Consider the following 26985-nt stretch of genomic DNA (forward strand, 5'->3'; position numbering starts at 1 on the left):
TAGTTTATAAATTATAATGATTATTATACAATAATGAATAGCTTTGTGTCATGACTACAAAGTGGAAAAATCCCCAACAATATGAGGTGACTAAGGGGGCAACCAGCCATTCAGAAATGAATTTCAGGCCCTGATATAATACATACAAAACATTTCTGTAATTTTAACGGTAAAAGACTGTAAAAATGTACATTATGTTTGACAAGAGAGTACATGTACTTTTTACAGTAAATTATTGTTAAAATTACAGCAAAAAACAATAATCGGGCATTCCCACAATTCCCTGCATGACCCATCATATTTCATTATATTTTATGAGAATAGTTATGTTTCTTCTTATTTTTAATATCAGTTATGTACATTTGGGTGTTCTGTTTTATATTTAATGTAGTTTAGTTAATGTTTCCTGCATTATTTAAATTTCACATGTGTTACCCTGATGGTGTTTAGTGTTTGTGTGATTGACACTGAGTACTGTTTCTACATGTTTATTGGTCATTGGTCCTGGAAGAGCCTCTATTGGTGAACTTCATGCCATCATGTGCTCTACTGTAATTTTTTTTTTTTTTTTTTTTTTTTTTTCGGTGAATAACAATAACTTATAAAGTAAAAAAGCAGTTTTTTGCAGTTTCAGAAGGTTAATAACAAGTTTATGAAGGTTTTTTTTTTTTTTTTACTGTAAATTTAACAAACGTAAATTTAATAGTGTGGTCATGTAAATTACAACAGTTTTAAACTGTAAAATTACAGGTTGTTCTGTAAAATCATTGTTTATATATGTTTGTTTGTTTAGTTCACTTTTATGTCACAGTGTCATCTACTGAATACAGTGTAGAAAAGAATAAAGTCATATGTAACAGAAGACAAAAAAAAATTATCAATATTACCTCTGTATCAGGATTTACTGAGACATATTCAACAGAGTATAATATAGTTTGTGACATTACTACATTCACCATGGTCAAAATACATAACATCTGAATTGTCCCCGTTTTGTAATTCATAGATAAGTAGCATGTGAAATTTCAATGACATATTTTCCAATGAACTAGAAATGTCCCCGTTTTTCATTTCAGAAATCTAGTCACCTTAAGATAAAAACATCTCATGTATATAAAAAAAAAAATATAATAATACAAAAAAATGCATGTTTATTCTGGTCAGTATATGTGCAGTACAGCAAAAAGCAAAAAGTGTTACAACCCTATTGACATAATTATTACACCCATAACGTAAACCATTTAATCAAACTAAACGCACGTTCTGTGAGAACGAGCGCCATCCAGTGGAAGATGGAAAAAACAACTCTGTAAATGGGTTTAAAACCGGCTAAGGATTATCAAGGAAGTAAATACACTTAAATAAAAATTGACAGTAAAAGTACATTTCTTTTTAAGAATACGCAACGCTCTGTGTAGGCATAGACTGTATGATGTCACTAAGATAATTTAGAATGTTAAATGATCCATTCTGTGTTTTTTCATTTGCTTGCATCTAAACACTCCAACAGAGGTAACAGCTCACTATTGTTGAGGTAGATTGTTTTTATTGAATTTTATTTACTTTTACAATGCTAATATATCAAACAATATTTTTAATTCCCAAATTCGTCCTAGTAAGTGTCTAATCCTATTCTAATACAGTATAATTATTCTGATAAAGGTGATTTTTCATTTAAACCTTTTCTGGCTAAAATTCCAAGTGTATTAACAAAGAATCTGGAATCATTTGTTTAGCTAAAAGACAGAATTTAGAAAAAGTAGGAGTAAAATGAACAATTTTCCATAATCACATAGCCTTCTCAGAGAATCTCAATTCTGGGATCCTTTGTGACCTTCTCATTCCATTTATTTTCTGACAGCTTTACTGGTTGGTGCTTCTCAACTGTGGCATAAGAAGTTACAACAATGACCCTCTCAGCGCTTTGGCTGGTGTTGTTCTACTGGACAGTCCTGCACTCCCCCTGTGACTGCAGCACTTTAACCAAAGCCGACCTGCAAGAACTGGAGAACATCAACACCTGGGTCATTACCCGCAGCTTTCCCTGCAGTGCCACCTGCGGGCTTGGCCTCCGAACTCAGGAGCTCTGCCCTATTGGTGGCACCAGAAACTTCTCCACTGCAGCATGCAAACTGCGGACTATCCGCTGCCTCGACACCTGGCAGTGTGGACTGAAGACCCAAACGGTGATTGCTGGTCAGCGGCTTGAGCTTGACTGTCTAGAAGAAGTGATGGAAGCCATAGGTCGCTTTGCCTTTGTGGTGTCTTGGCGCTTTGCCCGTGGAGTGATCACCTCTGATAACTCACTGTTTATCCGCTATGAAGCTCTGAGTCTAGACAAGGTGGTACTAGACCCTCTCAGAGAAGAGGATTCCGGGACATATCGTTGTGACGTACTGGACACTGGTAAACGAAGAGTGAAAAGAATGTACAAAGGAGTGAAGGTGTTATCTCCCAACATGCTAAGTTTGGACTTTACTAAAGGTCTGATTCATTGGGAAAACCCTGAGAGCCTGTGGCCTAACATAACCACCACCACCACAAGAAAACCATATCCAAGCAGCACTGTCCGCAACATGGTGCTGGTAAGCCTGTCCATATCCGTTGCAATCACGGCGGTCATCTTTCTATTCTTGTGGGCTTTTTACAGAAAAAGACCAGCTCAACTTCTCCATGACAGTTTATAAGGCCTATTACTTGTGCTTTAACATTTGGATGATATCAAATAAAAGATGCATGACACAGAATGTTCCCTTCTTTTTCCTTTATCATTTCCTAAGCCATTGATCAATAGAAGTGTTAAGAATGAGTTTGACAATGTCAAGAATGTGTGGTATGTTGATTGAAGATTGAAGAACATGTTCAAACTACTGTGTACTATTTTTAGGTTGGAGCTGTTAATGAACCGTTTAAACCATTTTAAAAAAGGATTCACATTGCTTCGTGTGAAAATGGTACAACACTAACACAGGGCTCATAGCTAACAGGTTCCTAATTTTGATCCCAGTGAAGGATGCTGATGTTTTATGTCCCTTATTTCATACTCACAGCTGTACATATATTGTAGACATTGTGTGTCTCCATTTAAAAGGATATTTCATCAAAAAAATGAAAATTCTCTCATCATTAATTCACCCTCATGCCTTCCCAGACATGCATTTTTTTTCCTTCTGCTGAACACAAATGGGAATTTTTTTTTAGAAGAATATTTCAGCTCTGTAGGTCCATACAATGAAAGTGAATGGTGACCAGACCTTTGAAGCTCCAAAAATCACATAAAGGAAACATAAAAGTAATCAATAAGACTCCAGTGATTAAATCCACATCTCCAGAAGCAATATGATAGCAGTTGGTGAGAAACAGATAAATATAGAAGTCATTTTTTTAGTCTATATCTCCACTTTCACATGTGAAAAATATGAATAAAAATTAATAAAAAGGGTTAGGGTTAGGTTATTGAACTATCCCTTTAAGAGAAACACATTACGCAGTCCTGAAAATTATTCAAAATATTAGTTTTCCAAAGTACAATTCAAATGAAAAAATACAGGACTGTCCATTAACAGCCCAAGTATTTTTGATATTCTTGTCCCTAGATATGGTTTGGATCCCTTGTTCAGTGCAAATCTATGGGATTTTTTTTCACCTATTTTAACGAACCGCCAGGCAAACAAATAAATAAAATAAAACAAAATACAAATAAGATTACTCAGAGAAGTAATAACACAACTCCTGAACAAGCTGCACAATTTATGTCTGTATGCAGGATGATTTATGTGCTGAAGTTTAATACTTGGGGCTAGGGGTTTAAAAATTCCCTATAATGGAAAAATAGAGGTTCAAATCCCTGACTCGAACTATGAGCAATAGCAGTTGTTATGCTTAATTAGCAAGGACATTAGGGACATAAGAGTCTCACACATCATGTGTAAATGAACTGGCGTTTATTCAGGACGTTTAAAAGGTCAAAGTGTGCCCCACCTCAAAAGCAAACTATCAGACAAATAAACCAGTGAAAGGTGCTCTATGAGCACAGGAAAAATACACAAACACACTCTACAGCTCAAGCTTAAGGCAGAGAGAGGATAAACTTCCATCTCTCACAGCAGAATGTGACATCAGTGAAAACTGGAGCAGTGTTCACAAATCATCTCTAACCAAACATGATCAGCTTTGTATATTACATAACTGACAATCTGAATGAACAGCAAAAGACCTCCCCTCTCTTGCACACTTTGTGAGCACTAGCATCAGTGTAAATAAACTCCTTTATACAAGTGAAATTATTTCGTTAGCAGGTAAATAGAGACCCAAAAGTATTAAGACTAGTCTACTTCTGGTTAGGTGAAACACTTTCTGAAAGAATTACAAACTCTCACAGGCAAACAACAGAGCAGTCATTCAGTGTGTACTTTAACAACTTGACAAGTGTGTGTGTATACTTTAAAAATACATGGCATTACAACTTGTAAAAGGTGCATTGTTAATCTTCAAGAAAAACGCAAAGGTGTCCTTTCACAAGTTATGAAACCTACAGAACAACCCAAATAAAGACAAGAGGGTAAGAAATTATTAAAAGACCAAACCCTCTAAATGAAACGCTGGTTTCATGGTCAGTTTTCAACGTGTGAAATACAGCAACAGACACAAAGCAGTCCAAGAAATGAGCTGCTTCTTGCAGACAGTGTATAATTCTATATATTCCATAAAGACCCTTCTGACTGAAGGTTTTATCATTGATATGCAATAACCATGAAATTATCCCCACGTATTCTCATTCAGTGATACTAGAATAAGGGGAACAAATAAACAAAGCAGCACAAAATTAAAATACAAATTCTCAAACTTATTCATAGCTCTGCCATTTTTCCAGCACTTTTGAAAACATGCAGCAGAATGTTCAACCATCAGAGAGCATGAAAATACTGATCTCCTGCAATGACCATTATATATCATAAAACACACAAATACACATCCAGACCATCAACAGTCACGTATTGCTCAAAGGATAAAAATTCACCATTCAGAAATGAGTTTATGCTACTTTCCATATTCTGGGATTCAGTAATATATAGCAGTATATTGTGTTCAATTGCAGCAGGGCTACTCAGCTCTGCATCTAGCAACAAGCAATTCCACATGTAATATCTCGATCATGCTGCGTAGCATAGAAAATAAAGACGTCAAACAATCAAGACGTCAAATCATTCGTTCAAGCATTTAGGCAACTCCATACTTGGGTCAATCCACATTCTAGCATTCTTAGGTGTTCAAGCATAAATTATAGAAAATTTTAGCACTCAATTAGGCCCTAGTTTCATTTTATCAATAGGATACATTCAATTTGGTCATAAAAAGACAACTTGTGTCCTTAATACAGAAATATTCTGCTTGTTTTTTGTTTTTCACTTTTTGGGAGATACTAGAAAACATTTTGTTTGACTTTAACAAACATACTGACCTAGAAGAGCTTAGTCAAATTCGAACATCACAAGCAACATGCAAACTGTACAAGCAGCTTGCTGGACTAAGTAATGCAGTAACAATAATGCATTGACTGATTATAACTATTGTGGAATGAAAAATGAATGTTGAGTGACAACTTTAGATGTATTTTCATTTTGCTATGGGTTTAGATGGTAACTCGTCAAGACAAAGCTTAAGTTTCCTAATTAATGCATTATGAAAATCTATGATCAGACAACAAGGAAGAGCCTCAAGCCCTCAGACACAAAGCTGCTTAAGACAGAGCCAGTTGTGTCTGTTTTGTAATGTCAAATTTTGCTTTTAACATTTTATTCCCACATTAAAATTTAAGAATTGGTAATTGGACACTCATTATGCAATTTAAATCCCTGAACAGCGTTGATATTCTCCTCAAGATGCAAGAAATGTGACTTTGTTCCCCAAACATTAGAAATTAATTAACCCCTTTTTCAAGAAAAAAAAAAGAAAAAAGCATTTGCATCAATCAACATTAGAATCTCCAGGTCATCTGCAAATACTCATTAAATATACAAACGCTGGTCCGTAGAGTTTGTTTGGTCTTTAACATCAGCTGGTGAGGTTTTCGGGGAAGTAGAAGAACAATAAAGTTTGTGCTGGTCTTAGAAGGATCCAAATATAAGGCAACATCTGCAACTCAAGGGAGTTCTAACAATGACAACTGACGAACATAAAGACTATAAAGCCCCTTGTTTTGCCATTGTCACTGAGATCTTTGATGGCAAGCGTTACCAGGGAAGGAATTTCCATGAAACAGAGAAAGTGATTTACTTTAAAAAGTATAGATTTTAAAACATGGCTTGAGCACAAAAGTTATCCTCTCCTTCTTAATTAAAAATAGCAAGGAAGTTTTCAACATTAAAGATTTATACAGCAGATGTGGACAACAAAAAGGCTGAGAAGGGGTGATTCAACCAAATATGCTATTCCTTTAAATGATAAATCAATGATCCACCAAAACTAATGCAATTAAAATTGTTGTACAATTATTGTTGCAGGAGTACTAGTCTGGTTTTAGACCTGAAAGGGGTCTAAACAAGCTAATGTTCAAGCCCTTTTTCACTGCAACAGTGTACTGGAAAAATATTTTACAAGACTTGGCAACATGAAAGATGATTGCCCAAAGTCTTAAATCCTCAAGAATGATAAAGGAAAAGCCCAGTGACTACATTCAGCCAGAAAAAAAGCCCTTAGGTAAACTCTGAATGAGTCCTTCTATGGATTAAGGGCGGGTGGAGTCTACATCCATGAATGAGTCATGACTGAGTGATAAAAACAGGAAAAGTAGGACAGGATGATGCAGGATCCTTCAGATGCTAGAAGTGATGGAGAAGGTCTTATAAAAACAAAAAAACAGAACTACTGCAAGAGATCAGCATGTTATTGATTCCCACTGGGTCTATCTCTTCCCAGTTCTCATGTATGATGGAATGCCTCCTCGTGCGGTCAACCCCTCAAAGCGCTTATATGTATAGTTGATGAACACCCAATCTTTACTCTTTAGATCAGCCTCAGTGTGGTTGGATACAACAGGAGCTTTAAAGATAGAACAAGGAAACATCATTACATCATTTTGAAGAACGGCAACCCGTAAAACTTCAGTAAGCATCACAAGTGACTAAAAACCCACCAGAAGGCTGGAGAATGTCTGAATCAGGGAACTCGTCAAAGTTGGAGGTGTCGTCAATACTTTTGATCTCAATTGGAATGGCTGCAGGTCTCTCCCTGGAATAAACATGAACCTTTCTGTTCATTCAAGTACCAAAGATCTACAAGCATTTTAGTCATCTCTAACAACTATTAAACATTAATAGCAAGATCATTTCCTTTCTAAACATCATCTTTGACATGACATAGAAGTTCTACCTGATATGGTCATAGTCCACCCCCTCAAAAAAATGGTTACTCTTTATCTCTTCCACTCCAGTGGCTCCAATCCTGTGCTCACTCTCACAACAGAACCTAATGGAAAACAGCAGAACAAGAGGTCAGTGCTTAAGAAAAGTAAACAAGATTGTTTAAGATTAACTATACCTCAAAATGTAGGATAGCAGCACAGTTAATACAATGGAATGCTAACTGAAAATGAGTCACATAAGTGTGACGAAGCAAAATGCGTTGGGTTAAACTTGCAGAATAGTGAAAACAGTGTATAAAACAAAAGTCAGAGAACACAGTTTAACAATATAGTAAAAGATATGACCACAGAACCCCTAAACAACTGAGGAAGAGGATAAGGAGGAGTGAAAGATAAACCTGAGGATGAGATCTTTGGCCTTCTCTGAAATTGGGACCTCAGGAGGAAAGGTCAAAGTTTCCCGCCAGTTCATCACCTTCCTGTAAGTCTCCTGAGGTGTTTCTGAGCAAAATGGAGGGTAACCTAAAAAAGGCACAAAGACAAATTTTAGCCATATTTTAATAGTATTAATTTGCTTTATTTACTAACCAAAACCTTCTGAAAAATCTCACCTATCAGCATTTCATACATAATGACCCCCAGACTCCACCAATCACAGAGCTTGTTATATCCGTTTTGCATAAACACTTCTGGGGCGATGTAGTCAGGGGTTCCAACAGTTGAAAAGGCCTGCAAAAAGAAGCCTTTTATTCAAACAAAACTCTTTGTCTCCATAATAAAAGATACATGCACATTGAGGCAGTAATTCCAATTACTGAGCACATAAATTAGTTGTTTAACCTATTATGTTCTAGGAGTGTAACGGTTTACTCATCTCACGATTCGGTTCACGATACTGAACTCACGGTTCAGTTCGTTTTACGATTGTTTAACTAAGCCTGAAACTTGAAAAGTTAAGATTGTAAGTGTTTTTATTATTATTATTATTACTACTTTATAATCATATGCATAACAGTTTGTTTCCTTAAAGATGTAGCTAAAAGTACTGTTCTTATAAGTGCTAAATGATCGATCAGAGATGTACTAGGACTAAAAATCCACCCAGAACAGGGAAATGGTGACACCAAATGAAAATATTAGCTAATAATTCTGCTTACTGAAAATAATGAATTATGTTAGATACTTATGCTGCTTACACACGGTCAGTGATTACAAACATTTAAAATATTTTAAATAAAATTTATTTTTCTAAAATAGTATTGTCTCTGATTACATCTAAATATTCTTTTTTAAAAACATAGGCTATTTAATGGAAGTACATGCATATCCAATTAAATAATAATTTTCTGATTAAATCAAATCAGACATGACATTTGACGTAAGGATTATATTCCCCCATAGCATTATTATACATAATATTCAGCATTATATATAGTAGATTAATATGGCACTCTCATTAAACCGCTGTAAACTTTAAAATTTTCTCTCGCGCTGTCAGAGCAGATCACTCTTGCGCTTCAAACGGACATGCAATCCCTCGAGCTCAAAAGGCGCATCTCACTCCCGCTCTCAATGCACATTGTCACTTTTTTGAACCGTGATGCATCGTACCACGATAAATCGCTGCACCCCTATTATACTCTGTATCTTATTTTGTATGCATGGCAACGAGACTCTCTTATCCTTCCCAATAGGGATGTGCATGAGTGATAGATTAATCAACTATTCTTTCTGCACCAACTAGTCGATTATTTTTTTATTTTATCATTTTAATATTTATTCATATATTAACAAATAAAAGCAAAAACATTAACAAACAGAATCAATGCTTAACCCCCTCTATTACCCCCCCAATCCCACCCACAAGAACACCCCAGTTGTCCCACATGATTATAGACACACAAAAACAATTATTAAAAAATAAAATAAATAAAATATAATAATCACACACATAACATCTACACCTGTCCCTCCCCGAGAGCTCTCCAAAAATGCAAGATATTTGCCCCACTTTCCCACAAACAAGTCCAAATCACCCAATCCTCTAGATACCCCTTCTTCAAAAGCTGACACCCTCCCAATCTCCGCACACCACTCCGGAAATGGCGCTCCGTCTGACTTCCAACCTGTTAAAATAACTTGTCTGCCAATCATAACACTTGTCAGAACCCAGTTTTTTATAAATTTGTCCCCCAAATTTATGACCGCCCCATTGCCCAAAATACAAAGTCTGGGGCAAAGTAAAACTTGAGTGCCCAAAACGTCACACAAATAACTATGAACCCTCAACCAAAAATCTTGAATCTTAACACACCCCCTTAAGGGACGAGTTGTGTCTCCAACTTCTGATTGGCATTGCCAGCAGGTGGGTGTGACTTTAAGACCAAGCCCATATAATCTAGAGGGGGTCCAATAAAATCTATGTAAAATCTTAAATTGCATAAGGCGAACCCTTACATCTCTACATGCAGACTTGACATTTTTTAGAATCTTAGTCCACACTCCTTCCTCCAATACAAAATTCAAATCTTTCTCCCATAATCTCTTGAGAGAAGTTAAAGCTCCATCCCTCAGACTCTGAATTAGCAGGGAGTAATACACTGATGCCTCATGACCCTTTCCAAAAGCTGCAATCACCTCTCCCAAAGCGCCTGCTGCCTTAAGGGGGTGTGTGCTACTCCCAAAAACAGTACAGAGCATGTGGCGCAGCTGTAAATACCTATAAAACTGATATCTGGGAATCCCAAAATGATGACCCAAATTCTCAAAAGATCTCAACACTCCACTCTCATACAGGTCGCCGAGTGTAGTAACCCCCCCTCACAATCCACTCTGACCAACAGAAAGGGGACTTGTTGATACATAATTTGGGGTTCAGCCATATGCTTGAGGTAACATTTAAATAAATATCAGAATTAAATACTCTGGCCACTCTTGTCCAAATCACGTGCAAATGTGATATAATGGGGTTTGACTTAACGTCTCCGGTTAGTTTGATAGAAAGGCTTTGCAATGGCGAAATAGGGGCAAGGTCTTCCTGTTCAATAGAAAACCAGGGAGGGGCTCTTTCAGGTGGAAGTGACCAATGAGCCAAATGCCTGAGACGAAACACATAATAATAAAACAAAATCTTGGGTAGGCCTAGCCCACCTTTGTCAATCAGCCTATGTAATTTGTTGAAATGTAGTCTGGGACGTTTACCATTCCAAATGAAGGACTTTGCTATGCTATCAAATTGCTTGAAATAAGAGAGGGGGACATCTATAGGGAGTGACTGTAGCAGGTAGCTGAATTTTGGAATCATCGATAAATGTAATGAAGCCCACCTGTCCACGTCGCTCGAAAACCTTTTTATTAAAATGTCAAAATTAACTAACTAAATCAGACATATTTGCTGGGAATAAAATACCCAAACACTTAATGCCCTGTTTGGGCCCCTGGAAGGCGCCCGGCTGGAAGGCCGTTACTGGACAGTACGCTGTCAGAAACAAAGCTTCTGATTTAGACCAAATTACTTTGTATCCTGAGAAATTGGAAAAGGAATGAATAATTCTTTGGAGGCAAAGCATAGATCTAGTATGGTCAGAGACAAATAATAAAATGTCATCTGCGTAAAGCAAAAGCTTCTGCGCCACACCTCCCACCATCACCCTTGGAAAATCATCCTCCTTTCTTATCGCGGCTGCTAATGGTTCCAGGGCAAGACAGAACAATAATGGGAAAAGAGGCAACCCTTCCGAGTGCCCCTATCCAGAGTAAAATATTCTGAAATTAATCCATTTGTTTTTACCGCTGCTACAGGGTGTCTGTAAAATAACTTAATCCAACCCAATAAATGTACTCCCGAACCCATACATTTCCAAAATCTTAAAAAATAATCCCATTCTACCATATCAACTGTCTTTTCGGCATCAAGTGAGATGGCAGTGACCGGAGTCTGATCATTCGCTACTGACGACTAGATATTGATGAAACCCCTAATGTTATCAGAAGAGCTTCGGCCCTGAATAAACCCCACCTGATCTATATGTATAAGAGATGTCATAACTTTACTTAATCGGTTAGCCAAAATGTACAACATTTTTACATCTAGCTGGATCAGGGAAATTGGACAGTAACATTTACACTCGCTTGGATCTTTGTCCTTTTTAAGAATCAAACTGATCTGGGCTTGTGTCATGCTTGGGGGAAGATCTTTAATGATTCCGTATAAACTTCTAACAAAAGTGGAGCCAATTCTGTAGCATATGATCTAAAAAATTCAGCGGCAAAACCATCTGGCCCCAGAGCTTTGCCTGTAGGCAAGGCCTTAATTACCTCGTCAGGCTCCTCCAAGGTTATCTCAGAATCAAGAGAATTTTTTTGTTCAGTTGTCAATTTAGGGAGTTCTAATGGTTCCACAAATTTTCTAATATCTTCATCAGTAGACGAAGACGTGGAACTAAACTCAGCAAAAAATGAAACGTCCCTTTTTCAGGACACTGTATTTTGAAAATAATTTTGTAAAACTCCAACTAACTTTACAGATCTTTATTGTAAAGTGTTTAAACAATGTTTTCCATGCATGTTCAATGAACCATAAACAATTAATGAACATGCACCTGTGGAACGGTCGTTAAGACACTAACAGCTTACAGATGGTAGGCAATTAAGGTCACAGTTATAAAAACTTAGGACACTAAAGAGACCTTTCTACTGACTCTGAAAAACACCAAAAGTAAGATGCCCAGGGTCCCTGCTCATCTGCGTGAATGTTCCTTAGGCATGCTGCATGGAGGCATGAGGACTGCAGATGTGGCCGGGCAATAAATTGCAATGTCCGTACTGTGAGATGCCTAAGACAGTGCTACAGGGAGACAGCAAGTACAGCTGATCGTCCTCGCAGTGGCAGACCACATGTAATAACACCTGCACAGGATCGGTATATCCGAATATCACACCTGCGGGATAGGTACAGGATGGCAACAACAACTGCCCGAGTTACACCAGGAATACACAATCCCTCCATCAGTGCTCAGACTGTCCGCAATAGGCTGGACTGAGGGCTTGTATGTCTGTTGTAAGGCAGATCCTTACCAGACATCACCAGCAACAACGTCGCCTCTGGTCACAAACCCACCTTTGCTGGACCAGACAGGACTGGCAAAAAGTGCTCTTCACTGACGAGTCACGGTTTTGTCTCAGCAGGGGTGATGGTCGGACTCGCGTTTATCATCGAAGGAATGAGCGTTACACCGAGGCCTGTAGTCTGGAGTGGGATCGACTTGGAGGTGGGTCCGTCATGGTCTGGGGCGGTGTCACAGCATAATCAGACTGAGCTTGTTGTCAATCCAGGCAATCTCAATGCTGTGAATTACAGGGAAGACATCCTCCTCCCTCATGCGATACCCTCCTGCAGGCTCATATTGATATGACCTTCCAGCATGACAATGCCACCAGCCATACTGCTTGTTCTGTGCATGATTTCCTGCAAGACAGGAATGTCAGTGTTCTGCTATGGCCAGCGATGAGCCCGGATCTCAATCCCATTGAGCACGTCTGGGACCTGTTGGATCGGAGGGTGAGGGCTAGGGCCATTCCCCCAGAAATGTCCGGGAACTTGCAAGTGCCTTGGTGGAAGAGTGGGGTAACATCTCACAGCAAGAACTGGCAAATCTGGTGCAGTCCATGAGGAGAAGATGCACTGCAGTACTTAATGCAGCTGGTGGCCACACCAGATACTGACTGTTACTTTTGTCTTTTTTGTATCTTTTTGACTGCCCTTTTGTTCAGGTACAAATTTTTCCATTTCTGTTAGTCACATGTCTGTGAATCTTGTTCAGTTTATGTCTTAGTTGTTGAAACTTTTTATGTTCATACAAATATTTACACATGTTAAGTTTGCTGAAAATAAAAGCAGTTGAAAGTGAGAGGATGTTTCTTTTTTTGCTGAGTTTATAAAGATCAAGATAGAACTCTTTAAAGGCATTATTAAAATCAATGGCTGAGGTAAAAATTTAACCACCAGCAGATTTCACTGAGGGAATGGTAGAAAAAGACTCTCTCTGCTTTATATATCTAGCCAAAAGCTTCCCTGCTTTGTCCCCCGACACAAAGTATGACTGTCTTTGCCCTGAATAACCAAAACTTCACTTTCCGTGACAAAATAGTATTATATCTGTATTTCAATCAGGTCAATTCTCTGAGGCCATCAGACGATATTCGGCGCTTCAGCTCTGCCTCTGCACTTTTAATATTCCCTTCCAACTCCACGAGTTCTCGTGCTTTGTATTTTTTGGTAAATGAGGCATACTGTATGATCCAACCCCTAAGAACCACCTTAAGTGCCTCCCAAACCACGCCCACAGAAGATACAAAGGACCAGTTGGTCTCCATATAAACATTGATTTCAGTCTTTAACATTTGTTGGAAATAAGGATTTTGCAAAAGGGATACATTAAAGCGGCAACTATATGATTTCTTTTTCTCCATATGGCAACACCTCTAAACTCACCAGGGCGTGATCTGAGACTAAGATATTTCCAATTGAGCAAGCCACAACAGATGAAATGAGGGACTTAGATATATAAAAATAAAAATCTATTCTAGAATAAATTTTATGGACTGATGAAAAAAAATTTATAGTCCCTACCAGATGGGTTCTAAAGTTGCCAAATATCTGCAAAACCAAGCTCTAGGGGGTTTACACACTTTTGCTTCACTATGATCAAGGACTGAGTCCTTCAAAAGATTAAAGTCTCCTCCCAATATTATATCATGGGGGGTGCCAGTGGCTTGCAACATCCCTTCAAGATCAATAAAAAAGCCCTGATCGTCAACGTTAGGCATGTAAATATTAGCCAAAACCAACCTTTGCCCCTGAATTTCTGCTACAACAATAATGATTCTCCCTAATTTATCTTTAATCTGTTTGAGAGATTTGAATTGTAGATGTTTATTTATCAATATAATGACTCCTCTGCTCTTACTTGACCTGGCACTAAAGAAAACATGCCTACCCCATATCTTCCCAAATTTTTCAGCTTCTTGTGAGGAAAGGTAGTGTTTCTTGAAGAAACACTACATCACATTTCTAACGCTTAAGAAAATAAATAACCTTCCTCTTTTTATGGGGTGCCACCAACCCATTCACATTCCACATGGAGAAAGATAACCCACTCATATTAACATTTGACATTTTTATATAATAGAAAAAAATAAATTGTGTCAAAAACAAGATTATACAGACCACATTCCAACATTAATGCAACAATCAAACCCCGAACTGCCCCCTGGACCAAACAAACAGAAAAAATAAAAACGTGTGCATTAACCCCGCGCACGACAGTGCCAACCGGCGTCAATCCCTCTAAACTCGAAAGGTCCATGTACACATACAGGAGCCCCCGCGATAACTTTGCCATCGGATTGCTCAAGTCCGGTGCTTCTGCACAAATTCTGTGAGACAGAATTACACAACAGAAAAAACTTTGTAAAACAAACCCCAGCCAATAGGCAGAATAAACACAAAGCATGTGTAGATTCATTCACAGAACAGTCTCGAAGGGGTGTTCCTCCACAAAACAAATTCCAGCCGATATAAAGCCATTCAGTTTCCTCGGACAGACAAACAAGTGTTCAGTGAGCTGGCTGTTTATGAGTGCAGCAGATGACGTAATCATTCCAATGTCCCGCAAAAATACTCCACAAAACAAACTCCAGCCAACAGGAGGCATAAGCACAAAGAACGAACGGATTCATCCACAACTGTCCCGAAGCAGTGTTATTCCACAAAACAAACTCCAGCCGCTAAGCAGAACCAGCACAAAAAGAAACAAAACTTTATAAAAGACATCCTTTGTGTAGGCATGTAGATATTTTGTGGCCATCATAAATATCCATTATCAATCTGGCCGGGAACTTCAGTGTAAAAGCGATCTTCCGTCCATGCAAAAGTTTCTTGAAGGAGTGTTATTCCACAAAACAAACTCCAGCTGCTAAGCGGAACCAACACAAACAGAAACAAAAATGGCACCCAGCTTCCTCATACAGCCAGAGTAAGAACAGTGAGTTAATCCACTCTGGAGCTACATGAGAAACACCAAATGGCTTACTCACCCATTGTTTCTATGAAGGACAGTGCTTGCTTGGAACACGTAAATACTTTGCAGCAATCCGTTGTATCTATTCTCAGTTTGGTCGGAAACATCAGTGCAAAAGTGATCTTTCGTTGATGTAAGAGTTTCTTACATTCCTTGAATCGATCATGTTTCTCTCATTGAATTAGCAAAGTCCGGGAACAAGAAAATATTGTGATTCTTCCAAGAAAGCTTTCCTTTGCTCCTCACCTCGCACAACACAAGATATTTATCGGATGATCTCAGAAATTTGGCCAGAACTGATCGGGGTCTGTCCCCCTCAGCAGATCTGCGAGCCGGGATTCTGTGAGCTTGCTCGATTTCCAGCTTATGGCCAGTTATGTCAAGCAGACTCGGGAAGAGCTCATCTAAGAATTTCACCATATCTCTGCCTTCTTCATGCTCAGGAATTCCAACTATCTGTACGTTATTTCGTTGGCTCCTATTTTCCAAATCTTCTAGTTTTTCCAAAATGTTTTCCATGTTTATTTTGGTCGCGAGTGGATTAGCGGATAATTCCCTTTCCGATGACTCCAGATAATCGATCCGTGTCTCAACATCTGACACTCTTGTAACCAACTCAGAGAATTTTGTTTCCATCGCCGTAATCGATCGACGCATTACAGTGAGATCTTCCAAGTCAGCAACAACCTTTGTCAGCATCACAGACATGTTGGACAGTTGACGCTGGATTTCTCCCGCTGCATAATTCAAATAGAGTCCCTGGTCCGCAGGCCCATCAGAGGTTTCAGCTTGAGCACGTAAGTGTCTTTTAATGTCTACAGAGCCCGAGGATTTTGACTTCTTTGCCATGTTTACCTCAAAAAACAAATACGTAGCTGGGTGTATTGAATCTCACCGGACTATAACATGAAAAAAAATAAAAAAACCAGCAAAGTGTGCAGAGCTCACCTTTTACACGTCTGCTTCTCACATGGCATCGCGTGACCTCCCCCAGCTAGTCGATTATTAAAAACACTACTCTAATATCGCATTTGCCTGCCGTGGGCAACGCTGAATTATCCTGTACTACCTCGGGATCTCTCACCAAATCTCTCAGTTACATATGACTTCACTGTGCTGTGAATATGTGTCGTCGAGGTGTTGGATGAGGTAAGAGTTAGGAATGGCATACTACCCATACTACTTCCGCCATATATGTCTATGGCAGAAATAGTAATGGTAGTATTTTAGTATGCCATTCCGAAATCAGCAAAGGAGACACAAAGGTGACTTTTTTTTTATTCTTACTGAATTCTAATCTATTTGTATTCGATTCTTGTTGGAGTTATACATTATCAACCGTAAAGGATCTGTTTTTATGGTGGAAATGAAAAATGCGAAACGGTACGAGAAACTCAGAAGGTTATGAGCTTCCATTAAAAAGCTTGCATTTTAATTTACAAGTAATCAATTACTTGTTTTTTGTGGGTTAGAGTACTCGATTACAAAATTACTTGAAAATGCCAATCCTTACTTCCCATTCACATTAATTACCATCTTTAAAAAATCCATTCAGCACACAGCTTCCTGCATTAGTCTTTTAGAAACAGGTTTTGTGCCAACCCCAGTATATGTGCAGGACAGTACTTGGTGAAGAAGAAACTCTTACCAGCTGTCTTCTATTCCTCTTCCATGTTTCTGCTTTTCTCTTTGAATTCATGTTTTGTAAGGCTGCAGTGATACAAAAACTCAGTTATTCCCAGAAACTCAGATAACGGGGCCAAGGCATAAAATCCCTTAACAGTTCAACTTTCACCAATCAGAGACCAAATCTGATTAAAGTGAGTAAGATCTTTAAGACTAATATCAGAGTTAGAGATGTATGTCTGCTTACTGAAGTCATTTGGAAGACTGTGATTGAGGTTTCTGTAGAATTCTGTGCGGTGAGCTTTCTTTAGACCAGTGCATAAGCCAAAATCAGACAACTTCACATGGCCCTGAAGGAGCATAATGACAGTCTGAATGAGAATTGCTCTTTAAAGCAAGGCTAGGAGACCATGCTACATTGCTTGATTAAACAGAATTGTAGTGTTGCTTATCTTGTTATGAATAATGTCGTCTTTCAGGTCTAAAACTACTGCAAAATAATTTGCTGACTTGTGTGCATGTTTTATGTTCTTACTCTTGAGTCCAGCAGCAGGTTGTCTGGTTTGATGTCTCTGTGAATGAAGCCCAGCTGGTGAATGGAATTAATAGCCAGCACCGTTTCAGCAATATAGAACTGTGTTGCCTCCTCTGTTAAAGTGTCTTTCTTCATCAACAGAGTCATCATATCACCTGGGCAAACAAAAACCCATGATTCATCTTTTGGAGAGCCTTTGATACTTAAATTGTACCATCTAAATCTTAAACAATAAATTGTTTAGGGGAAAAAAAGAGACAATCTTGCACCTAACCTCTAAAAATCTATTACTGTGGATGTATGCATGTGCTCAGATGAGACACTAATGTTTCTCTGAAATTATTACATTGACCAGCGCTCACCTCCAGGCAGAAACTCCATGATGAGGTAGAGGTTCATCTTATCCTGAAAGCTGTAGAACATCTTGACCACCCACAGACTGTCTGCCTCTACAAGAATATCCCTTTCTGCTCGAATATGACCAACCTAGAACACAAATGTCAGAAAGCAGTCTACATGACAAGAACACTGATGTCATATGGACAGATGTGACTCCATCAGTGAAGATGTACCTGTTCTTTCTCAAGCATATCAGCCTTACGTAAAATTTTCATGGCATAAACATGGCCCGTGTCCTTCTTCTGAACTAGACGCACCTACAGAAAAAGCATTTAGTTTTACACAGCTTCACAACAAGCATACATACTACTATGCAAGCAATGCAATGACTTACAATGTGACAATTATAAAATATTTCATAATTTTTTCACAAGACCACAGAAAATTGTTTGATGAACACATTTCCTTTCCTGTTTTGACATATTTCCTATTGAAACAGGAAGGTAGGTTAAGAAATCTAACGGCTTGACTACAAAAAAGAAAAAAGAAGCCAACAGTCTTTAAGTTAGGCCACTGCCTTGCAAAAACATGATTTACTAGCTATTGCTAATTGGTGGCGAGTGGAATTAGGCTGAAGGGACATTCTCATTCTAGAGAGCATTTTATTGGACAAATATTGTATTACACCCCTGCATACAAGAATCATCAATATTTTGGTTCCATTTTCTCAGAAGTTTGTTTGTTTAAGCGCCATGCCAGCTTCTATAGCTATTTACATGCTGAAACAGGATAAAAAAAAATAAAAACAGGTAAACACACTAAAAACCTATACAAGATGTTTAAGATCCATTTAAAACAATTATTCTGGACTGACTTTTTTTAAAACGGTGTCTAGGGTCATTTTCTAAGAAATGTGTATGTCTGCTAAAAAAAAAAAAAAAAAAAAAAAAAACAAATTAAAAAAAAAAAAACTATTTTGTCCAACATTTAGGCTTCAAAGCTAAGAGACTAAAGAAGCTAAAAGAAAACTTCAATTTTGATTTCATGGGGTCTTTAGCGACAAAAGTCATACCTCTCCAAAAGCTCCACGACCAATCACTTTGAGTGACTCAAAGTCCTCTAGTCCAAGCCGTGTTCGTTTGAGACGGAGAAACTCGGTCTCTTTCCTGGCATGCTCAGACCGCCGGATACGCTTCTGTAGGGCCAGGAATTGCAGAAATTAATTAACCAATCACAAGCAAGTGCCACAAAAGTGCTTTCATTCTGTTTCTAGAGGCTACTAATAAGAATCTCGTGGAGGCAGCATTTTGACAATTTTAAGCCAATTAGTTAAACCACTTTATTAGGAACACCTGTACACCTACATTTTCATGTGATTTTTCTAATCAGCAAATCATGTGGCAGCAGTGCAATGCACGCAGATACGGGTCAGGAGCTTCAGTAAATGTTCACATCAACCATCAGAAAGGGGAAAAAATGTGATCTCAGTGATTTGGACTGTGGTATGATTGTTGGTGCCAGACGGGTTGGTTTGATTATTTCTGTAAGGCCGGGCATACACGGTGCGATTTCTGACATTCGGGAGGTTGTGAGCCCCTGCACACATTATGAGTCAGTTTATCTGAAAATCGTACAGGTGCAATCGTACACGACACGACTTTACAACCTGGCGAATTCCAGAGCAATCGCGAGAATTTTCACGCCATTTATCATTATAAGACATAAAGCCAGAGGAGAACATTGCTTTAATTCCCTGTAGCTTGTGATTTAGAAATAAAATAGAACGCTGGCATGGGGGCTGCATTAGCGGAAAACTCAAAAAAAAAAAAAAAAATACTTATTACAAATGCTGTCCTACATTTGACAGATTAAGATTTCGAAGGGAGGCTGTGTGATTACATGACTGTATATATCAATCATAACGTCAGTGTGTTGTTGCCAGTTACTGCACAATAATAAATTGCACAAAATGTACAAGATTAAAAAGTGCGGAAAAATCACACACCATTTCGGTAGGTTACACCTGGATTTAATTTAATCGCAAGCATGATGCTTATTGCAAAATTCTGAGTAATTTTAGTGGAGTAGGCTACCTGTATTATTCAGCTTTAGATGTAGGTTACGTCCTTCATCTGTGTCACTGCTTGCATGTTGATAGCAGACATTCTGAAGAAGATCTGTGAGGTCTTGTCCATGTGAATGTGCTTTAAAGCCGCACATAGCAAAGCTTAAAAATCTTATTAGTGCAGCGGTTGATTGACCGGTAGAACTTTCAAACTAGAAGTCCATTGTTTCAACAGACATGTGCTTGAAGAGTTAAAAAACTCTATCGTGTGCATATACAATTATAGCAGATGCTCTATCCCCCTAAATGTCACCCTAGAACTGAAACATATGCAAGTATGACAAATAAAAGCAGACCATGATGGAAATTTGAAAACTCTGTCTGTCAGAGTGATAAAGATTGTTTTCCATCGCAACCCGTATGGCAAATGATTTGTTTGAAGAGCAGAGAACAGCATGGCATTTCTGTAGAACCATTCCCAGTGATGTGGTCGTGAAGAAAGTGAAACAGTTTTAACACGACCATTTTCTCCAAATGTGTAAAAGCTTCATGAAGACTCAGTTTACAATGATCATGTGAGTTGTAACACCTTCTCTTGATTGGTCAGCTTCGGGCAGATCACCAAATCGGCCCAAATTTTTTCACTTTCGGTTAATCGTGTGAGTAAACGCGCCCGCTTTGCTTCGTTCATGCTGAGCGGATGACAGCCTACATTCCGGGTTTCATTTGTTTCTTTTTGCTTTCAGAACAACACGTGATGTAATAAGGAAAACACCACTATTAATCCTTGAGATTTCAACTCAGCATACAGGTGCACCCACCTTAAACCATGGTCACACTCAAAATTACATTATATAATTAAGAGAAAAAATACTCACATTGTGGGGTTCAAAAATCTATTCAAAATACATTAAACCTGGAAATAAAATTATTAGGATTTTGCAGGTGCGATTCACCGAAAAGGGCTAAATAGTTGATCGCTTGTGATGCGTGGATGGTGTGCACGCTCCGTGTGAGTCTAGTCATACTTCAATAGTGTTTAGTCTCCCATTCAGCTGATGAAAACACGTCATGATCATGAGGCTTGACCAGGAAAATAAAAAATGGCACTCCATGTCAAAAAGGTTGCCGACCCCTGCTCTAGAGTTTACTCACAATGGTGCCAAAAAACATCCAGTGTGCAGCAGTTCTGCAGAAGGAAACACTGTGTTAATGAAAGAGGTCAATGGAGAATGTCCAGACTGGTTGGAGCTGACAGAAAGGCTACAGTAACTCCGATAACCACTCTGTAAATCTGTAGTGAGCAGAATAGCATCTCAGAATGCACAACATGTCAAACCTTGAGGCGGATGGGCTACAACAGTAGAAGACCACATCGGGCACTTTATTAGGACCATAGTGTTCCAAATAAAGTGCAAAGTGAGTGTATATATGTAAAACCAGTATCTAGGCACTGTTTGAGTGTATTTCTGTGTATTTTGACTTACCTCTTCATCAGCTAGTCCCTCTTGATCCATGACCTTCTCCAACTTCTGCTGCCTGAAACAGATACAGGAGAACTTAAACACACAAGCTGAAACACTAGCACCAGTGTTTAAGAGTTTGAGCTGTTTTCAGTCCAACGAAAGGTGTGGTCACCTAGTTTGACATTAGGCTGACAAAATAGAGAATTTTGTATGAAAGAAGCCCTGGAATATGGGATGTTTAAAAGATATAATTGTCTCTCCATACACTTTATTTTGTCTGAGTCAAACCCAAAGTATGCAAGGAATTGTTTCTAAACGTCAAAATGCTTAGTGGCTAATTTTGACCTGCCAAACTTGTTTGCAAATTAAAGTTTTAAGGCTTCATTAGAGAAACACCCAGTTCTGGTATTGCTGGATAACATGTTATGTGTGACTCTCACCTCATCTCTCTTTCCTCATGCTGTGATATGAGGTTACTATAGAAATTCTCCAGGGTCACTTTGGCCACGGTGACCCTCTCCTTAGTGTGGTTACTCATCGAGGAACAGGATGTCTGACTTGTCATCGCCATGGCTAATTGGACGGGTAAAAAAAAAAAAAAAAAAAAAGCATTATATTAGAATGGGCAGAATTTGACCAGTGAGGCTATAGCGATAATAACAATTCTCACTTTCTAGCTACAATCAAGGGACACAAAAAGTCCAGGCATGTCTTTGCACTTGTATGAATGGTATGTTTTTAAAATATCACTTGTATGCCTGTGTTTACACTTTAATGTGTGTACAGAATCAACATCTCTTTCCATTACCAACTCTACAGGAGCTTCCTTAAAATGAGGGTATTCACTGAAAGGCAGCATTCAACAACAACTACTCTAGTGAATTTACACTGTAACCCACAGTCTTTTAAAACGGAATGTTCCACTTCCTAGAAATTCCTTGCCAGTAAAGTCTGACTGGCCCTTATTTGCTCTTTGGCCAAAACAAGCATTAATGCACTGGCTAAAATAAGGCTGATATTTTACTCTGCTTGGAAATTCAAACAAACACCATATTTGTCATCGGAGTCAACTTCCAGACTTGATGTCACTGCGACTGACTGAGGTCTGAAGGAGTTTTTTCAGACAGCATGGGGAATTTCACTTTGAATAAATATTGTGACTAATGAAATTAAACAAAAGTTGAAAAAGAAAACTTCTCTGGTTACTCAGGTGACCTCGGTTCCCTAAGATGTAGGGAACGAGACATTGCAGTGAACGCTTTAGGGAATTCCTTTTCCACGACCTAGTTGAAACCTTTGTATTATAATGCCAATCTTATGATCCACACGCATGCATCAACCGAGCTTCCTGCAAAACACGAGCTCCAGACCAGTGACAGGATCAGTGCAAGCACGTCATCTGGGCTTCCCGCAATACGCGAGCTCCAGACCAGTGACAGGATCAGTGCGAGTGCGTCAACCAGGCTTCCCGTGAAACTCAAGCTCCAGACCAGTGACAGGGTCAGCGCCAACCGGGCACTCATTAAAATGCGAGCTCTCATGACAAACGCAGAGCGGCTCACATGCGCGATTAATTCGGGCTTCCATCGATATCGTTGCGCATGCGACCCATTTGAAATTCACATTAGAATTTGCTATTTTAAAGTACCATGGAACAGTTCACCATCATGTGAAACGTCTTGACAACATCGACATTCTGAACAGCACTAATGAGGGAGAGAGAAATCACCTGCTGACCAGCACTAGCAACAGTTATTAGACTTTACACATCTACACATCAACACCCTTACTAACATTTATCCCAGTTAACTGTAACAGAATTTTTCATTACAACTATGGAAGTTGTAGCCAAGAAAACCACAGATAGCACGGATAGTTGGAAACAAATCATGGGTATGTAAGTACTGTGAATTGGATTAATCTAAAAAATAAGCTGTAATCAAACGATTGATGATCACTTGTGTGTGATGTTATTTTTTATATTATTATCTGTATAATTTGTTTCAACATCTGAAGTACCTTATTGTGTTGTGGAAATCCCAATGTGGATCCTAAATTTGCACTTTTCAGAGAGCTCAAAATATTCAAACTATATTTATATGAGTATATAATACACACAGAATAATTTAACCTCTTCATAACCAGAGGTAGGGAATGAGGTTTTATTCTATTGGAAGTGCTTGTGACTGGATAGTGGCCTACACAGACGGCTGTATTAAAATTATAACAGGTAGCCCACCCGTAATAAGGAGCTTGGGCTCACCTGCTGGGTGTTGGAATAGTAAACCCAGTAGACAGAGGACTCGCGAAGCAATGGACGCCATGTCTAGATTATAAAATCTCACGAACGTGTTCTGCGAAGACCATCCTGCTGCAGGGCATACATCCTGTAGGGATATACCGTTTGTCCATGCGGAAGCCATGCCTCTAGTTGAATAAGCCTTTACACCAATAGGGCATCTCACGCCCTGTGATTCATGCCAAGTGAGGGCGATCGCATCAACGATACAGTGAGAGAGCCTTTGCTTGGAGATGGACATGCCTTTTGTGCCTCCATAACAGACGAAGAGCTGATCTGACAGTCTAAACTAGCGACCGGCTCCACATACGTTTGCAATGCCCGCACAGGGCATAATAAATGTGCTAACTGCTTCTTATCTGAATTAGATGGTGGAGAAGAGAAAGCTTGTAGGTGCACTATCTGAGCCCTAAAGGGCATGGAAAGGACCTTAGGCACATAGCCTTTTTTGGGTTTGATGGTGGCTTTTGAAAGCCCCGGACCGAATTCCAGACATGAACTGTCAACCGACAGTGACTGTATATCACCAACCCGTTTAACTGAGGCCAGAGCCAACAGCAGTGCAGTCTTTAAAGAGAGCACATGTAACTCAAAGGATTCCAATATATGGAGTACCAAAGAGGGCAGTGGGCTGTCTCTGCGGAGGCAAATAGGTCGATTTCCGCTTTGCCGAACATTCCCCAAATCCTCAGAACTGTCTGAGGATGAAGTCTCCATTCCGCCACCATTGGTCTCTGGCATGACAGCATGTCTGCTCCGCAGTTCAGATGGCCAGCAACATATATCGCACACAGGGAGAAGAGATGGCGCATGCTCCATATGAGGCGGCGTTGCGCCAGGCTCATCATTGGTAGCGATCAAGTGCTGCCCTGGCGATTTATGTAAGCTACCACTGAAATATTTAAATATCACAAGGAAGGCGCGGGAGACGGAATCGTCCCTCAAAACATGGGCGACCCTAGAGCGGACAGTCTTGAGACTCATGACCTCACAGTGAGGGCAGCCTGTCCCCATGAGAGCTGCTTCGGCATGGGTAGCTGCCCAGGCAGCGTACGCAGTTCTTATATTGGTCTTACATTACGATGTGTCGCTCACAGGAACACTTGCGATACGACATCTTTAAAAATACTCGTACACACAAACGGCTGTTTTATTGTGCGTTTTACATCACCAATCCGGCTGCGAGGCGGACACTAGAAAACTAGAGGGGGTGGGTGAATCTTTCACTGCAGGCACTGTGAGTCAGGCGAAGAATGTCCTGATGCGTCTGCAGGGAATCCTGTCTGCTGATGGGTGCCCGTCTATGGTGAAGAGAGGGCTGATCAAGACGAGATGATTATCATAGTCAAGACGAGACGATGTCGATCTTGAAGGAAGAAAATTCTGAAGAAATGGTGTTTGAGCGCAAGCTTATATAGGGCAAGCGCACACCTAAAAGGACGGGGCTCAAACACCATTGCCAATCATAAGATTGCCATTATGATCCAAGGGCTTCAACTAGGTCGTGGAAAAGGAATTCCCCAAAGCGTTCACTGCAACGTCTCGTGAACTGAATCGATAGGGAACTAGAACAAAAACAGTTACAAAAATCTAAACGAGCTGATCTTTTAAACTGATGAAATACAGTTAATACTATATTGAATTCTCCATCACGGGCAATATATCACGTTATATGCAGCTATTAATATGATAAATATATAACCGAATACAAATATAGAAAGTTTAGGACACTGACAGTGAAAAAGATAAAAGGAACACAACAGACAGACAGACAGGCAGGCACACAAGCAGAGTCAGATAGACAGAAAAGTAAACAAACAGGCAGACAGAAATCAGTAAAAGCAGACAGACAAAAGAGCAAACAGACTGACAAAATAATGTCAACACACACTAAAGTTCCTGTCACTTCGGAAAAACCACGCAGTTAGTGGATTTGTCCAAAGAGTTGCACTTTATAAAAACAATGAAAGGCCACTTATAATTAATTAATGTTATAAAAACATCCATTATCCTGCTATAGGGGAAGTATGGAAACTAAAAGAGACAAAAAATAAAAATATTTTCAGTAGAGTAGTCTGCTAGCCGCCGCCGCAGCAGCTAATAAACTGTCTGTCCAGTCTCATCTACTCGGATGGCAAAGTGTGAAACGGCGGAAAACCCGCTTAATTTCTAACTAAAGCTCAAGCGACTTTTACAAACTAAAAATTACTTCTCAAACAAACTGTTACTTACTCATAAACAAGGTGTTAGTTTTAAATAATACTTGTTTTCTTACCTTCCACTCGACCTCAACCTGACTTGAGCCTGTTGTGGACGACAGTCATGATTTCCTTCTTCCGGGTTTGAGCTTTAGTCAATCGTGAACAAAACAAAAGTCCCCTTTATGAGTTTTCATCAACCGTTTCCCGATTAATAAACCCATTGAGAACTATCATGAAATTCCTTTTGTGTTTTTTAAATTTGCATGCACACATATTTTCACAGACATTTTTTTCTTCATTTTGGAATATAAATTAGTGTATATTTAAGAGTATTCACCGGCTCTTTAGCCATTTTCACTGTGTTTCACTATTTTATTCATTGTGTTACAGCCCTTTTTGTTTTAATCGCTCAACACAAAATATTTTTATATTAACAAAAGGTTATCCATATATGTATGTTGTGTATTCGTTGACAAAAGAATTGGTCTATTTCCAAAAAACACTGTTGTGGTACAATCTTGGGTAAACCTGATCAAATATTAACTAAAAAATTTAATAATAGCAATTTAACACAATAATCAAAAAGGATAATGAGGATCAGAATTTGGTATCTAAATTATGGTATTTTAATACATTTCAGAATCAGAATGAGCTTTATTGCCAAGTATGCTTACAAATACAAGGACTTTGTCTTGGTGACAGAAGATTCCAGTGCACAAAAAATACAACAAGACAGAGATAATAAAAAATAAAAAATTTTATAAAAATAAAAAGTGAATCGAAAATATAAGTATATATAGAAATACACAATAGGACTATATATATATATATATATATATATATATATATATATATATATATATATATATATATATATATCAGTAATATTTGTATGGAAGCCCATTACCGTCAGGTAGAGAAAAAAAAAATCTTGGCTTGGTAAATCAAAATTATGAGATACAAAGTTACAACTGTGTGATAAAAACTCATTGATGAGATCAAAGGTCATA

At 38.7% G+C, this 26985-nt stretch overlaps 2 protein-coding genes across 4 annotated transcripts; one reads left to right on the plus strand and one right to left on the minus strand.

Moving 5' to 3' along the window:
- Nucleotides 1-713: 713 nt before the first annotated feature.
- Nucleotides 714-5967, plus strand: tmem81 (transmembrane protein 81). Its single transcript, XM_051652988.1, has one exon. It carries the CDS (start codon nt 1908-1910, stop codon nt 2685-2687), a length of 780 nt encoding a protein of 259 aa, XP_051508948.1. The 5' UTR covers nt 714-1907; the 3' UTR covers nt 2688-5967.
- Nucleotides 3928-26122, minus strand: stk38a (serine/threonine kinase 38a). 3 transcript variants are annotated; one of them, XM_051652985.1, is made up of 14 exons: nt 26050-26122; nt 21916-22048; nt 21497-21548; nt 19017-19139; nt 18178-18261; nt 17968-18091; nt 17606-17760; nt 17318-17420; nt 17093-17154; nt 7975-8092; nt 7762-7885; nt 7372-7467; nt 7136-7230; nt 3928-7041 (listed from the first exon to the last, which is right to left on the minus strand). In XM_051652985.1, exons 2-14 carry the CDS (start codon nt 22044-22046, stop codon nt 6905-6907), a joined length of 1404 nt encoding a protein of 467 aa, XP_051508945.1. In that variant the 5' UTR covers nt 22047-22048; nt 26050-26122; the 3' UTR covers nt 3928-6904. The 3 variants fall into 3 exon arrangements, with proteins under 3 accessions (XP_051508945.1, XP_051508946.1, XP_051508947.1); XM_051652986.1 differs by lacking the exon at nt 26050-26122 and adding an exon at nt 24941-24960; XM_051652987.1 differs by lacking the exon at nt 26050-26122 and adding an exon at nt 21165-21198 and having other exon boundaries at nt 21916-21977.
- Between the last annotated feature and the right edge of the window lie 863 nt (nt 26123-26985).

The sequence above is a fragment of the Myxocyprinus asiaticus genome, chromosome 24, assembly GCF_019703515.2.
Source record: "Myxocyprinus asiaticus isolate MX2 ecotype Aquarium Trade chromosome 24, UBuf_Myxa_2, whole genome shotgun sequence".
Classification (NCBI taxonomy): Eukaryota; Metazoa; Chordata; class Actinopteri; order Cypriniformes; family Catostomidae; genus Myxocyprinus; species Myxocyprinus asiaticus.